The sequence below is a fragment of the Ranitomeya imitator genome, chromosome 2 (genome assembly GCF_032444005.1).
Source record: "Ranitomeya imitator isolate aRanImi1 chromosome 2, aRanImi1.pri, whole genome shotgun sequence".
Lineage (NCBI taxonomy): Eukaryota > Metazoa > Chordata > Amphibia > Anura > Dendrobatidae > Ranitomeya > Ranitomeya imitator.
The window spans coordinates 269,092,997-269,107,675 of record NC_091283.1 but is presented as its reverse complement, the minus strand read 5'-3'; the positions used below and the strand labels follow the sequence as shown (position 1 = coordinate 269,107,675).

The 14,679-nt window shown below is 48.0% G+C and overlaps 1 protein-coding gene across 1 annotated transcript in view; it reads right to left on the bottom strand.

Moving 5' to 3' along the window:
• The window catches only part of LOC138663076 (ABC-type organic anion transporter ABCA8-like), a 95,685-nt gene that overhangs the window by 37,414 nt on the left and 43,592 nt on the right, over window positions 1-14,679 (bottom strand). Inside the window, exons 18-23 of the mRNA XM_069749142.1 lie at window positions 13,663-13,802; window positions 13,416-13,535; window positions 12,945-13,137; window positions 12,204-12,370; window positions 10,901-11,028; window positions 10,402-10,539 (exon numbers count right to left, since the gene is read on the bottom strand). Coding sequence (XP_069605243.1) covers window positions 10,402-10,539; window positions 10,901-11,028; window positions 12,204-12,370; window positions 12,945-13,137; window positions 13,416-13,535; window positions 13,663-13,802 — 886 coding nt within the window. The remainder of the gene's footprint in view (window positions 1-10,401; window positions 10,540-10,900; window positions 11,029-12,203; window positions 12,371-12,944; window positions 13,138-13,415; window positions 13,536-13,662; window positions 13,803-14,679) is intronic.

Below are 14,679 nucleotides of genomic sequence, written 5' to 3'. Positions count from 1 at the left end.
CGTCAACCAGGAGGCTCCTCCAGGTGGGCTGCACCATCACATCAGACACCAGGAAGCTCAGTCTAACACCCGTCCTCCAGGATGCCCCGCCAGTTGGGTTGCACCCTCCCATGAGACACCAGGAAACTCAGTTTTACACTTGGCCTTCAGGAGGCACCGCCAGGTGGGCTGCACCATCACATCAGACACAAGGAAGCTCCGTTCTACACCCGTCCTCCAGGAGGCTCCACCAGGTCTGTTGCACCCTCCCATTAGACACCAGAAAACTCAGTTTTAGCCTAGTCTCCATCGTATGCAGACACGAACTGTATCAGGTCTGCTACATGTTTTTTTCTTTACTTTTCCTTTTCAGTCTATTCAATTTACTTTTCATTTTTCTATGTGGGGGAGATATCCCTCACTTTATGTTAACCGCCACAGGGTATACCATGTAGTCCACTGTACAGTAGGAAACCTCCCGTCGGACAGCATTTAATCGCCTGTCCCTCAAACATCGCAATATAGTGCCGGTGTCCTCATGATTTGTGCAAAACCATAAGGGTATGTGCACACGTTGTAGATTTCCTGCGGATCCGCGGTGCAGAAACGCTGCAGATCCGCAAGTGATTTACAGTACAATGTAAGTCAATAGGGAAAAAAAATGCTGTGCTAATGGTGCGAAAATTCCGTGCGGAAACGCTGCGAATTAAAAGAAGTATCATGTCACTTCTTTTGTGCCAATCTGCAATTTTTTTGTACCCATTCCATTATAGAAGTCCGCAGGGGTAAAAAAGCAAAGTAAATCTGCAAAAAATCCACAGCAAATCTGCACAAAATCCGCACAAAAAACGCGTCAAATCCGCACTTGCGTTTTCTGCCAAGAGATGCAGAATCCGCACCAAAAATTCCTAAGCCTAATCCGCAACGTGGGCACATAGCCTCAAAGTTGTAACCTTGCGAACATCTAAAAGCGTCGGATAGGCGAGTATAATTCATGGGTTCTGGTTGGAATCTTTTTCTTCGGGTATTCTTCCACTTTATGCCCTGAGCCATTCTTCCATTTGGATTTCTGTTCACAGGCCCTTTGGCTGATTTATTTTTGCACTTTTCTTGCAGCCTCTATGCGGCTATTTTCAAGTCTTTGGTACGTTTTGCAAAAGTTTAGGGGGGCCTTTGGCGGCCACCACTCTCTCCATAAGCATCAGGACAACTTTCCTAACCACCAAGCCATGTCTTGGAAAATAGACTTTCCTCCCAGAGGCCTTCAGCCAGCTCTGTCTTCGCTGGGATATCGAGATGTGGACTTTGTCACGTCCTGTCCCTCCTACCTTTGTCACCAGTTCCCAAAACCAGACGGTAACTGGTTCGGGGCCCGGAGGGCGGCTAATAATGAGGGCAATCTGACCAGTATATCCGGCCCCGAGGCTCCGGGGGGGGGGGGGGGCCTGGCCACATTGCCCTCATGTGCGGCAGGCAAGGAGCAATGCCGACAGCTCCGCTGCCTGCAAGAGAGAATGGCAGCGGAGCTGCAGGGAATGGATCCGTCCTGCTTCCTGCCCGCATTTCCTGTCTCACAGAGCAGCGACTGAATGACATCATCATTTAGTGCTGCGGCTGTGCGAAACAGGATGCTGCCAGCGATGGAGCGGCTTCAGGATACCGTGCGCAGAGGTGACGTGTGTGTGTGTAGGTGTGTTTGTGCGCAGAGAGGTGAATGGTGTTGTGTGTGTGTGTGTGTGTGTGTGTGTGCGCAGAGAGGTGAATGGTGCTATGTGTGCAGGAGAGGGCTATGATGGAGGTGAGGGGGCAGAAGGCAATGATTGGGTTGACGGAGGGGGCAATGATGGGGATGGTGGGGGAGGAGGAAATGATGGAGGTGGTGAATGGGCAATGATGGGGGTGATGGGGGAAAAGACTGATGGTGGTTTTGGAAAGGGCAATGATGGGGATGGTGGGGAGGAGGAAATGATGGAGGCGGTGTAATGGGCAATCATGGGGTGGTGGCGGAAAAGACAATGATAGTGGTTTTGGAAAGGGCAATGATGGTGATGGTAGGGAAGGAGGAAATGATGGAGATCGTGGAATGGGTAATGATGGGGGAGAAGACAATGATGATGGCAGTGGAAAGGACAATGATGGGGTGGTGGGGAGGAGGCAATGATGGAGGTCGTGGAATGGGTAATGATGGGGGTGATAGGGAGAAGACAATGATGATGGCAGTTGAAAGGACAATAATGGTGGTGGGGGAGGAGGAAATGATGGGGGTGGTAGAATGGGTAATGATGGGGTGGTGGGGGAGAAGGTAATGATGGTGGCAGTGGAAAGGACAATGATGGGGGTAGTGGGGAGGAGGCAATGATGGAGGTGGTGAAGAGGGCAATCATGGGGGTGGGGGAGAGGGCAATAATGGGATTCGGGGGAGGAAGACAATGATGGGTGTGGGGGATTTGGGATGGGAGGAAGGGGGATTTATAATGGATTTAGGAACAGGAGGAGGTGGAGGAAGACGCTATTATTGATTAATATGTCTAACACAGTCCCTTAGTATAAAGTGCACTCATTTAAGTATAGCACAATCCCTTAGTGTGTATATATAGATTAAAAAAAAAAAGGAAAGCAGCACAGCAAAATTGAAAAATTGAGTAAGGATATCACATCCGAAATGTTGCCACGCCATTCAGGCATTAAAGTCCACTTTTTCAAATTTTGCTGTGCTGCTTTCCTTTTTTTGAATCTACCATTGGTGACCATTGGATTGCTGGTCAGGAGAGCTTTGCATGCTTTGTAAGGTAGTATCTGATGCTGTTCCAATTTATATATATATATATATATATATATATATATATATATACAGTGGGGCAAAAAAGTATTTAGTCAGTCAGCAATAGTGCAAGTTCCACCACTTAAAAAGATGAGAGGCGTCTGTAATTTACATCATAGGTAGACCTCAACTATGGGAGACAAACTGAGAAAAAAAATCCAGAAAATCACATTGTCTGTTTTTTATAATTTTTTTTGCATATTATGGTGGAAAATAAGTATTTGGTCAGAAACAAACAATCAAGATTTCTGGCTCTCACAGACCTGTAACTTCTTCTTTAAGAGTCTCCTCTTTCCTCCACTCATGACATAGGGTATACGTGAGTTCCGTGACCTGGAAAAATTACCCCAACCCCCTTAAACAGGCCTCTTAACAATCTAAAGAATAAACTTCTAACGTACTCAAAACAGCAGACGGAGACATATGTTGGATTTAATTGGCCACAGCAGCCATTTTATTAAATAAAAGATAACAGAACTTTTATAACAACCCAGAATAGGAGGGGCGGTCCTCGAAGCCCCAAAGTTATAAAACTCAGTATCCCAAAAACTCCACAATGTTCAGCCCAGGATGAGTCTTACCCCCAGCCGTAAAGCACCAGCTCAGGGATAGATAACAACCAATCCTGGTCCACCGAACCCACCCCCATGCCAGGGGCCCATAAATCCACCTCACGCGGGATAACCGTGCCGCACCTTGTTAAATTCTCTCATGGGGTGTCCAGGACCTCTCAAGATCCCCACCCCATTGAACCACGATTTACCATTTCCACCGACTTCGAGGACCTCCACCCCCGCCAACTGCCGTGACAATACCCTGACAGCATTCACATAACAAAATAAATACATTTAGGCGCCTCGTAAAACAATACTCCAAAAGCCCACATGTGCCGACTTCACCCCCCCCCCATTACCCTAACCAAAAAAAAAAGGGAGGGTGGGCGGGAGATTCCTCACTTGTCACGCAGGCACCTAAAATGGATGCCTGCGTGAGGAGCGTGCCCCTTTTTATGTGCCCCCTCCCCGCAGTCCCCTAGTTCCACCCCTTATTTTCAAAAAATGCCCCTTAAGCCACCCCTCGAGTTCCCAGTTAACCCCTTACAACTGTATCCCTTCTAACTGCTCCAGCTCCCCAGGTCCCACGTAACCCCGTCATGGCGGCCTCCCCTTACGTGCCGTGGGCCCCCAGTACGGCCTTTCTTTACCTGTAGTAATGGCACCTGTTTAAACTTGTTGAGAAAGGTCCACACTTTGGACTGAAACGTCGCACATGGGCCAATAAAATACTCTTATTTTTTCAACTGGAGTGCTGCCTTCATCTTTCCGGACAATAGCATGAGGTTTGGTATATACCTGGAAGGATTTTTTGCACCCTCTGTCTTCTTTTGGTGCTGCTTTTTGTTTTCTTTTTCTATATATATATATATATATATATATATAATGCTCAAAAAAATAAAGAAAACACTAAAATCCCACATCCAGTGTGAACCTGCTTTCATTTGTGAAGAGCACAGGGTGCCAGTGGCGAATTTGCCAATCCTGGTGTTCTGTGGCAAATGCCAAGCGTCCTGCATGGTGTTGGGCTGTGAGCACAACCCCCATCTGTGGAAGTCGGGCACTCAGACCATCCTCATGGAGTCGGTTTCTAACCGTTTGTGCAGACACATGCACATTTGTGGCCTGCTGGAGGTCATTTTGCAGGGCTCTGGCAGTGCTCCTCCTGTTCCTCCTTGCACAAAGGTGGAGGTAGCGGTCCTGCTGCTGGATTGTTGCCCTCCTACGGCCCCCTCCACGTCTCCTGGTGTACTGGCCTGTCTCCTGGTAGCGACTTCAGCCTCAGGATACTACGCTGACAGACACAGCAAACCTTCTTGCCACAGCTCGCATTGATGTGCTATCCTGGATGAGCAGCACTACCTGAGCAACTTGTGTCGGTTGTAGAGTCCGTCTCATGCTACCACGAGGGTGAAAACATTCAAAAGTAACCAAAACATCAGCCAGAAAGCATTGGTACTGAGATATGGTCTGTGGTCTCCACTTGCAGAACCACTCCTTTATTGACGGTGTCTTGATAATTGCCAATAATTTCCATCTGTTGTCTATTCCATTTGCACAACAGCATGTGACATTGATTGTCAATCAGTGTTGCTTCCTAAGTGGACAGTTTGATTTCACAGAAGTTTGATTTGCTTGGAGTTATATTCTGTTGTTTAAGTGTTCCCTTTATTTTTTGAGCAGTGTATATGATGATGTTCGTCCTTCGTTTTCGAAGATGACCATGACTTCAGGGTTAGAAGAGAATTAATAGTTATGGGTCCGGAGGTGGCTGATGAGTCCAATCCGGGCCCTGAAGGTTCGCCCACATACTTGACATACGAAAGCAGATGTGATCAGTACACCAGATTCTGCTTGTGCCTTGCGTACAGCACAATTTCTTTTTGCGTCACAGATTTTCCTATCTTCAGCTGCACGTGCTCCTGAGGTGATCCTGCCCCGCCAACCTGGACGATCCAGGGCAAGCTCTTCCCATTCATTGGTGTTGATTTCCAGGTTTTTGAGAGACACCTTAAGGCAGTCTTTATAGCGCTTCTTCTGCCCCCCAACTGCTCGCTTTCCTTGGCACAGTTCTCCGTACAGCAGTTGTTTCGGTAGTCGACTGTCCGGCATTCGGACCACATGTCCAGCCCACCTGGCTTGGACTTTCAGCAGGAGAGTGTAAACGCTGCAGAGCCCAGTTTGTTCCAGAATTGCCGTGTCTGGGACATTGTCTTGCCACCTGATGTGGAGGAGTCTGCGGAGGCAACTCATGTGGAAATGATTAAGCTGTTTAGCATGCCGGCTGTACACTGTCCAGGTCTCGCTAGCATAGAGAAGTGTGGTGAGGACCACCGCACAGTAGACCTTCAGCTTGGTGGTAAGGCTGAGTCCCCTTCGTTCCCAGACGTTCTTACGCAGTCTCCCGAAGGCGGCACTGGCTTTGGCGATTCTGTTGTTAACCTCAGCGTCTATGGTTACTTCACGGGAAAGTGTGCTGCCTAAGTAGGTGAAGTTATCGACTGCTTTGAGGTTTTGCTCCTTCACCGTGATACGTGGCTCCTTGTACAGTTATCCTGGAGCCGGTTGATACATAACTTCGGTCTTTCTAATGTTGATCTCGAGACCAAAACTGTCGCAGGCTTGCGAAAAACTGTCCATTTCATGCTGCATCTGCTGTTCCGTGCTAGCGTTAAGTGCACAGTCATCAGCAAATAGTAATTCACAGATAACAGTCTCATGCACTTTCGTAACCGCCTTCAGGCGTTTTGGGTTGAATAGCTTGCCATCAGTCCTGTACCTAACCTGGATTCCATCTTCACAGTTGTTAAAGGCATCACTTAACATTGCAGAGAACAGCATACTGAACAGGGTTGGAGCCAGCACACAGCCTTGTTTTACGCCATTTGTTACTGGCAAAGCCTCAGATACGCCAACATCGTTCAGAACCTTCACCATCATGCCATCATGGAACTGCCGGATGACTGAGATGAACTTGCTCGGGCAGCCAAATTTTGCCATGATCTTCCACAGGCCATCTCTACTGACTGTGTCAAAAGCCTTGGTCAAATCAACAAAAGTTACATAAAGGTCACGGTGTTGCTCCTGGCACTTTTCCTGAAGTTGACGTGCTGAAAAGACCATATCTACTGTTCCACGTTTAGCACGGAAACCACACTGGCTTTCGGGTAATAGTCCTTGCTCAAGGTGATGTAAAAGGCGGTTGAGCAAGACACGAGCCAATATCTTGCCTGCAGTGGACAGAATGGAGATGCCTCGATGGTTGTCACAAGATTGGCGATTACCTTTCCTCTTGTATATGTGGATTATGCTGGCATCTTTCATCTGTTGTGGAACCTGTTCCTTTGTCCACATATATTGGAATAGTTTGGTCACCGTTTGCATCAGAACAGGGCCGCCAGATTTATATACCCCAGCAGGTATAGCATCATTTCCGGGTGCTTTTCCACAAGAAAGTTGTTTTACTGCTTTCCTGACTTCATCTCCACTTGGAAGAACATCAAGCTCCTTGTTGATTTCTACCTGGGGCAGGCGAGCAATAGCCTCATCATTGATATTGGCAGGGCGATTAAGAATATTATTAAAGTGCTCAGCCCACCGTTCCAGAATTTGTTTCCTTTCTGTCAGCAGCTTAGTTCCATCTGCGTTAAGCAGAGATGAAGAGCTTGATGACTGGGGTCCATATACAGTTTTGAGCGCATCATAGAAGCGTTTCTGGTCATGTGTATCTGCATAGCCCTGAATTTCGTCGGCCTTCTTGCTAAACCAGATATCCTGCATCTCGCGTAGCTTGATTTGTACCTTTCTTTTTATGTTGGTAAAGGCACCTTTCTTAGCTAACGACGTGGGGTCATTTTGGTACACCTTATACCGCTGATGTTTCTCTTCTAGGAGTGTCTTTATTTCCTCGTCATTTTCATCGAACCAGTCTTGATTATTTCTGGTTGCTGATCCAAGATGCTCCAGAGCAGTATTATAAACAGCATCTCTCAGAATTGTCCACTGTTCCTCAACGCCAATCTCCTCTGCCTGTAGTATATTTAACAGTCTGCCATCAAGGTCATTGGCAAATTCCCTTGCAATTCTATTATTTTGCAGCTTATAGATATTCAGCCTCTTTGTCGTTTTCTGCCCTTGGGTCTCCTCGCAGGCAGGATGCGGAGCCTGCCCTTAGACACAATGAGGCGGTGGTCAGTCCAGCAGTCTGCACCACACATGGCCTTCGTCACTCTAAAGTCCATCTCATCCCTTTTCCTGGCAATGATGTAATCAATGAGATGCCAATGCCTCGAGCGTGGGTGCATCCATGATGTCTTCTTGCGTGTGGGTAAGCGGAATAAAGTGTTGGTGATGAGAAGGTCATGTGTGGCACACATCTTGAGGAGCAGCAGGCCATTACTGTTACACTTGCCAGTGCTGTGTCTCCCAATGACCCCTTCCCAGTTTTGATGGTTTGTTCCCACTCTGGCATTAAAGTCTCCAAGTATAATGAGCTTGTCTGCCTGTGGGATTGCTGAAATAAGTGTGTCAAGTTCATCATAGAACTTATCTTTAATGTCATCCGGATTAGTCATCGTGGGAGCATAGGCACTGATCAGAGTCGCGCGTTTCTTGTTTGTAAGTGGGAGCTGAAATGTCATCAGACGGTCGTTGATGCCCTCCGGAAGCCAGGTAAGTTTACGAGCAAGATGAGTTTTGATAGCAAATCCCACGCCTGCTTCTCGTTTTTCAGTGCTGCCTCGACCACTCCAGAAGAATGTATATCCACCACTATGCTCTGTCAATTGACCCTTGTCTGCCAGGCGTGTTTCGCTGAGAGCTGCTATAGCAACCTTGTAACGAGCTAGCTCCTGAGCAACCAATGCCGTTCTTCTCTCTGGTCTGTCTGCCTTGGTATTATCCAGCAGAGTTCTCACATTCCATGTGCCAAGGTTGAGTACCATCATTTTCTTTTTCTTTATTGTGTGTCGACCGCTGTATGGGAAACCCGCCAGCTGCGGTAGGCTGGCCAGGTGAAATGAAGCAGACTATGTTTGAGGCACCTTTTCTAGCCCCTTCCTCGATTGAGGTGAGCAGAGTGATCCTGAACAGGACTGCTCAGACACCCAGGAGGCTGCGAAACTCCACTGCTGCTTCGGTCCAGTAGAGAGCGACCATATGGCCTGGGCCGCCTGTGTGCAGGTTCGTGACTACAGCTTCCAGTGACTCCACACCTGCTGCTTTGCCACTCTCCCATTGCCACAGGACTTTTTTTTTTTTACGCAGTGGTTGAAGTCATGACTTGCGCTTGACTTGGATTAAAGTGAGGAGGAGTTGCGCAGTCGTCAACCTCACTCTCTCGCCCGTACCTATCGAGCCCCAGTGGCAAGAGCTAGGCGAGACAACTGGAGATAGGTCAGGGTGCAGTGGATGGCCAGCAGTGTCCTATATGTGCCTCGCTGCGCCCTCTCAGCGCTCCACATCACTGTGCTGGAAATCGCTAACTATGTTACTATGTTACTATGCTTGTCTGTCCGTTGAACCTTGGTTTCTTCCGCACAGTCTGCCATATCCAGTCTTCACATGCAAGGGTAGGCAAACCCTTGAAAATCACTGTAGGTCTCAAAGAAACCCAACAGCTACCCTCACCTGGTTTGGCCCGCCTGCCGAGGCGGTGTTCCGGGGTGTACCCGCTGCCGCATGCTAGCAGCTACTTGGAGGTACAGGTGAGAGTTGAGCATCAGATGAGGACCAAAGATGGAAGAGCTGTCCAAAGAGGACACGGCAAGCACTCCACCAGAGGTGCTACCTCTATCTAGATACCCCATATACCTACTGTATGTAGCTTTGTCGCCTTAAAAGGAAGGGGCCCAGACACATTTCCTGCACAGGGGCCCCAAGCTGTCTATGTCCGCCCCTGACTCCATCCTTATTCAGTTGCTCCATGACCTCTTTCGCCTCATCAAAACCTTCTTTCCAAACTCATCTTTACGTCAGTTGTCTTGAATGGCTGCTGAAGCCCAGGTTCTGAGATCATTTGGTTAAGCACAGGATTAGCAGAGGCGTATATGCTATCTGGATCTTGCAGCAGATAAATTGTTAACAACTGGACTAACGAAAGACATATGGAATATAGTATCCACATGATTGAAGAGAGTACATATGTAAGCAGGAATTTGTAGCAGGAACATGGTTAACTGCAGGATTAGCAGAGACGTATATACAATCAGGAACTTGCAGCAGGAAAATAGCTAACAGCAGGCTTAGCAGAGATGTATATATATATATATATATATATATATATATGTGTATATATTTTCTGTGCAGCATAAACAAAATACTTTTATAGTGGAGTCGATGAGATTACAGTAATACCCACATTAGAACTTTTCTATGTTTTACTGCTTTCAATAAATTCACTATCAATTTATTTTTACATAATAAACCAAAAGCCTAAACTTTTATATATATTGTTCTTATTAATAAAGCTGCGTCTAGGCTTGTTTTTGAGAAACAAGCTTTAGTTTTCATTGACACAAAAGACTGTTTGGTCAATTTGAATTTGATTTTATGTAAGGTGGGAAGGTCTGAAGTGGCAATTGTGGAGTATTCTTTTTATGTCGATTTCATCAGGCAAATAATGATCGCGTTGCAGGAAGCCAACGGGTGTGACAGAGGCAGCAATCTTCCTCTGTCAAACTTCTTATCTGCTGTGGTCGCTTTTAACTGTAGCAGGTAAGGTGTTAATGTGAGCAGTGAGTAGTCTGTTGGTGCTGTGCTAGTGGCAGGGAGTGCTGTTAGACGGAGGGAGCGCTGCCTTCCTTATGCGAAGAGACATATACTATACCACTTGCGAATAGGTATGGAGTGACGGGAAGTGGTTAATACTTATCCCAGTAGTCAGGACATCCATGGTGGACCTCAACTGCATGACAGCCAATATGGCCGCCTGTTCGAGGCCCCATTACCCAGCATCTCCACGTCCCTGCTTATGTATCATACAGGTAGATTTGTGACCTGACCTTGGAGTGGCGCTGTACGCTATGCACGGTGCAGCTCAGGACTCACAGTATAGATGGGCGTAGTCCAGATTTCTATGTGTTCTGTGGATCGGAAGCTCTTTAGGAACGCGTTACTGATAATATTCATCAGCACTGGCAGGCCGTTCTGCACTCGAGGGTTCCAGATGATCGTGAAGTTGTAACTCTGGAAAAAGAAGAACTGAATGTTATAATTCTCAATTCTCCCATTAGGAGCGCCCCCTACTGTTAACCAAGCAGCCTCATGCAGCCGTACATCACCAAGCACAATGCTCAGCATCGGAGGAAGTGGTGTAAGACACAGAGAAGCCCCTGGAGGAGGATGTGGTAGGGGGACACACTTTTTTTTCTCCATACAATGTGCAGGTAGCTGCAGCCAGTGAAGGAATCAGCAGTGTAAAATCCTCCAGTGCATGACAGGTAGAATAAAAACCCTCCATTCTATACACTGCATGCAGTATAGTGTTTCCTATGACTGGGTGACATAGACCCAACTGTATGAAGTTGCAGTGGATGCCATACATCACCTGGTTCTGCAGTGATAGCTCGATGGCGCCGTTGTAGTCTGTAGTGTCTCTGTTGTACGGACCGTCCATGACTTTCACGGAGATGTCTTGCGCCTTGATGCCATTGACGAACTCCTCGATAGGCGCACCTGTCAGAGAGAACACAGCTGGTTGCGAGGATTATGCCAGAATTGTAAATTTTTCACTGGTAATTTTTTTCCGTTTTCCAGAAGTTTGGTTATTGTCACTGACAGAAAATGAGCACCGATACGGCGATGGTGACAGAAAAAAAAACAAAACTGATGGCTCTTGGAAGTGTGAGGAGCAACAACGAAAGCACAAAAATGTCCCAATGTGGTAGGATCAGTGATAATTTCTGATCGCTGGAGGCCCCAGACTTGCACCGATTCCCAGAATCTGGCTCTGAAGTGTCGTGATGGAATCAGGCCATAGCCGCACATTCGCAGCATCGCTCCATGCACTGGTTATTACCGGAACACAGACCAATTGCTGGACATCCATGGAGCTACGTGACTGGCATTACCGGGACACAGACCAACTGATGGGCATCCATGGAGGTATATCACCAGCATTACTGGGTCACACACCAACCACTGGTCATCCATGGAGCTATGTTACCGGCATTACCGGGACACAGACCAACTGCTGGGCATCCATGGAGATATGTCACCAGCATTACTGGGTCACAGACCAACCACTGGTCATCCATGGAGCTATGTTACTGGCATTACCGGGACACAGATCAACTGCTGGACATCCATGGAGCTACGTCACTGGCATTACCGGGACACAGACCAACCACTGGTCATCCATGGGGATATGTCACCAGCATTACCGGGAAGCAGACCAACCGCTGGACATCCATGGAACTACATCACCGGCATAACCAGGCAGTGGACCAACCGCTGGGCATCCAGGAATCTACATCACTGGTATTACTGGGACATGGACCAACCATTGGGCATCCATGGAGCAATCTCACCAGCATTACCAGGAAACAGACCAACCACTGGACATCCATGGAGCTACGTCAGCGGTATTACTGGCATACAGACCAACCGCTGGACAGCCATGGAGCTGTGTCACCTGCATTTCTCAGACAGAAACAAACCACTGGACATCCATGAAGCTATGTCACTGGCATTACCAGGCAGCGGACCAACTGCTGGGCATCCATGAAGCTACATCACCGGCATTACTGGGACATGGACCAACCGTTGGCATCGATGGAGCAATGTCACCAGCATTACCATTGAAAACAAATCAGGAGAGGACCTAGTGGGGAATAACTGCTCTTTCCTACCTGTGTTGTTATGGACCAGGAGACTGGTGAAGTACTTGTGCTCCCGGTGTCCCGGTCCTCGGAAATAAAGGTCCGGAGTGAGTTTCCAGTTATGGAAGGATGGCAGAGCGTTTAGTAATACCGTCGTAACAATCAGGGGCAGAATGTACAGGAACAGAAGGAGCAATCTGAAAGACAAGAAAAGGGTAATCACCCAGTGCGCCACATAAAGAAAGAGAGCATGTGGTGACGCAGGAGGACATGGGTAAAGGCTGCTGTCAACAGGAGATCTTCAGAGAGAAGGGTAATGGTGGCCTCCACGCCAAGAAAGTCTGAGCGGTGAGGAAGTACTTTGGGTAATCCTGGACACTAAATTGTAGTGAAGTGAACAGGAGACTGAATCTGTGGAATCTCCAGGACTGTAGTGATAAGAATGTCACACGTGACGGCGTCCAGATTCCCAAGTGACAGTGTCCAGATTCACAAATGCACTGGTTTCCAGGTGACAGCCACACTGGTTCCCAGGTGACAATCATTCTCATCCTCATCCTATTGAGAGGGGGCATTAGAACGAAACTTTGGTCAAGGCATACTGGTGACTGACCCTTTTGCTTTTGGTGTCACAAGAGGGAACTTCTCACTGGGATGTGGTGGACAGTGCATTGGGAAGGGTAGATGGCCAAGAATGACCCTGACAGATAGGGAGACCTTACAATGGTAGGGATTAATTAGTCAAGGCTGAGCAAACCTTTAAGGACTCACATGGATCGTATGCCTTTCATGTCATGCTTTAGCTTCAGGAAGCGGATCCGGGCCACCGTCAGCACCTGCTGCCTCCATAGAGCCAGTCCGCGAAGAGTGATAGTGCCAGAGTCTGACATGAGCAGTGCGGAGTCCTCCACCTCCGAGGACATCTCTCTGCTCTCATCTTCAGAGGGAGCAAAAACGCCATAATCTGATCAAAAGAAAAAAATATATAAAATCACTGCTAGTGAAGGGAAAATATAAAGGCGTTGTAGATCAGATTGGAAATTAATCAAAAGCGTAAAAGAACGGTGCAAATAATAGTGCAACTGTCACCGGCAGAATTACCATCATTTATGCCACGGAGTAGATCTCAGACTATGGTGCTTGGACATCCAAAGATCTACCCAATCTAATGAGAGGTGCGAGCGTCTGAATGAACTGCCAACCCCCCCCCCCCCCCCCCCGTGTCTTCTTTCTGCCATTTACCTCCTTTTTCGATCTCTTCCTCTCCCTCCAGTTTCAGGAAGACGTCGTCCAATGTGGTGATGGACACCCCGTAACTCACGATGTCCGCGCCCACGTGCTCATCCAGGTGAGAGAACAGAGCTGGGGGAATAAGTAGTATATTTTGGATAATATGTTACATGTGATCCCATCATGGCTATCACTCGGCAGCTGTTAGTCTGCACCAGAGATCTGTAGGTTCACTTTTAGGATAGAGAAGAGCGAGTACCTGGAAACAAGTCCATCTTGTGGAAGGGCAGGGTGAAGGTGAGGTCCTCTACGTTCTGGGTGCTGAGTTTGGCGCTGGAGACGTGTTCTTGTACAAGAGAGGTGATGGCGTCCGGATTACAAGATGGAGACACCTGCATCCTGGGAGGAGATAATATGGCATGTATCTGTAAGGGTATGAATATGCTGACTGTTTCTCCTTGAAGAAATTAATTTGAATGTAATGTGTAAGATGGTGCCAAACAAGGATTGCAAAAAGGTGGTGAGTGGCGTGAAACAGCAAGGAGGTTCCACCCATAAGGGGCATAGAGTGATCAAAATGACACAAAACGGTGTCAATCCCTTCAGAGGTCGCGTCTACAGGCGGGAGTGTCGGAGCCAAGAGTACCAGCCCACAACAAGCAATGACTGTTGTTGGAAAGTGAAATGAAAAGAAAAGATATGTCTGGTAAGGTGTGTCCCAATTAAACGGGCAGAGACGACTGTGAAACGGAATGGTGAGTCAGAGAGGACCCCACCGAACAAAAAGCGAGGCCATGATGAGCCTCAGGAGGCAGACGAGACGGCACCATTTGTGGGTTGTAAGTCAGAGAGTGAGCAGTAATGTGAGATAATGGAGGATGATTGTGGTGAGGAGGGAGACGTGCGAGGAGAAGGCCGGCCAAGGATGGTTGCGCCAACTTATGGAGATGGCAGACAAGAATGTGAGGCCAGGTGGCCTGCTAGAGAGGGTCAAGGCTGAGCAGGAACCAGAGCCATGGACAGTGGCCTGGTTTGCACCCCATGGTAAGGTAAAACATTTGGAGACCCTGGGGGCTCTCAGATGCTGGAGGGTAACCCTCCGATGCAGAAGGCTCCACCCAGCCCAGATTTGAACCCAAACTCGGGATACACACCTCTTGCCACCCAGGAGAAGTGTATTGTGGGGTTGGCCCAGATAACGAAGAAGAGGGAGCAGTGGATCCAGATCCACCTGAGCAGCCTCGACGGAGAGGAACTCACCCTACATATGACCCTG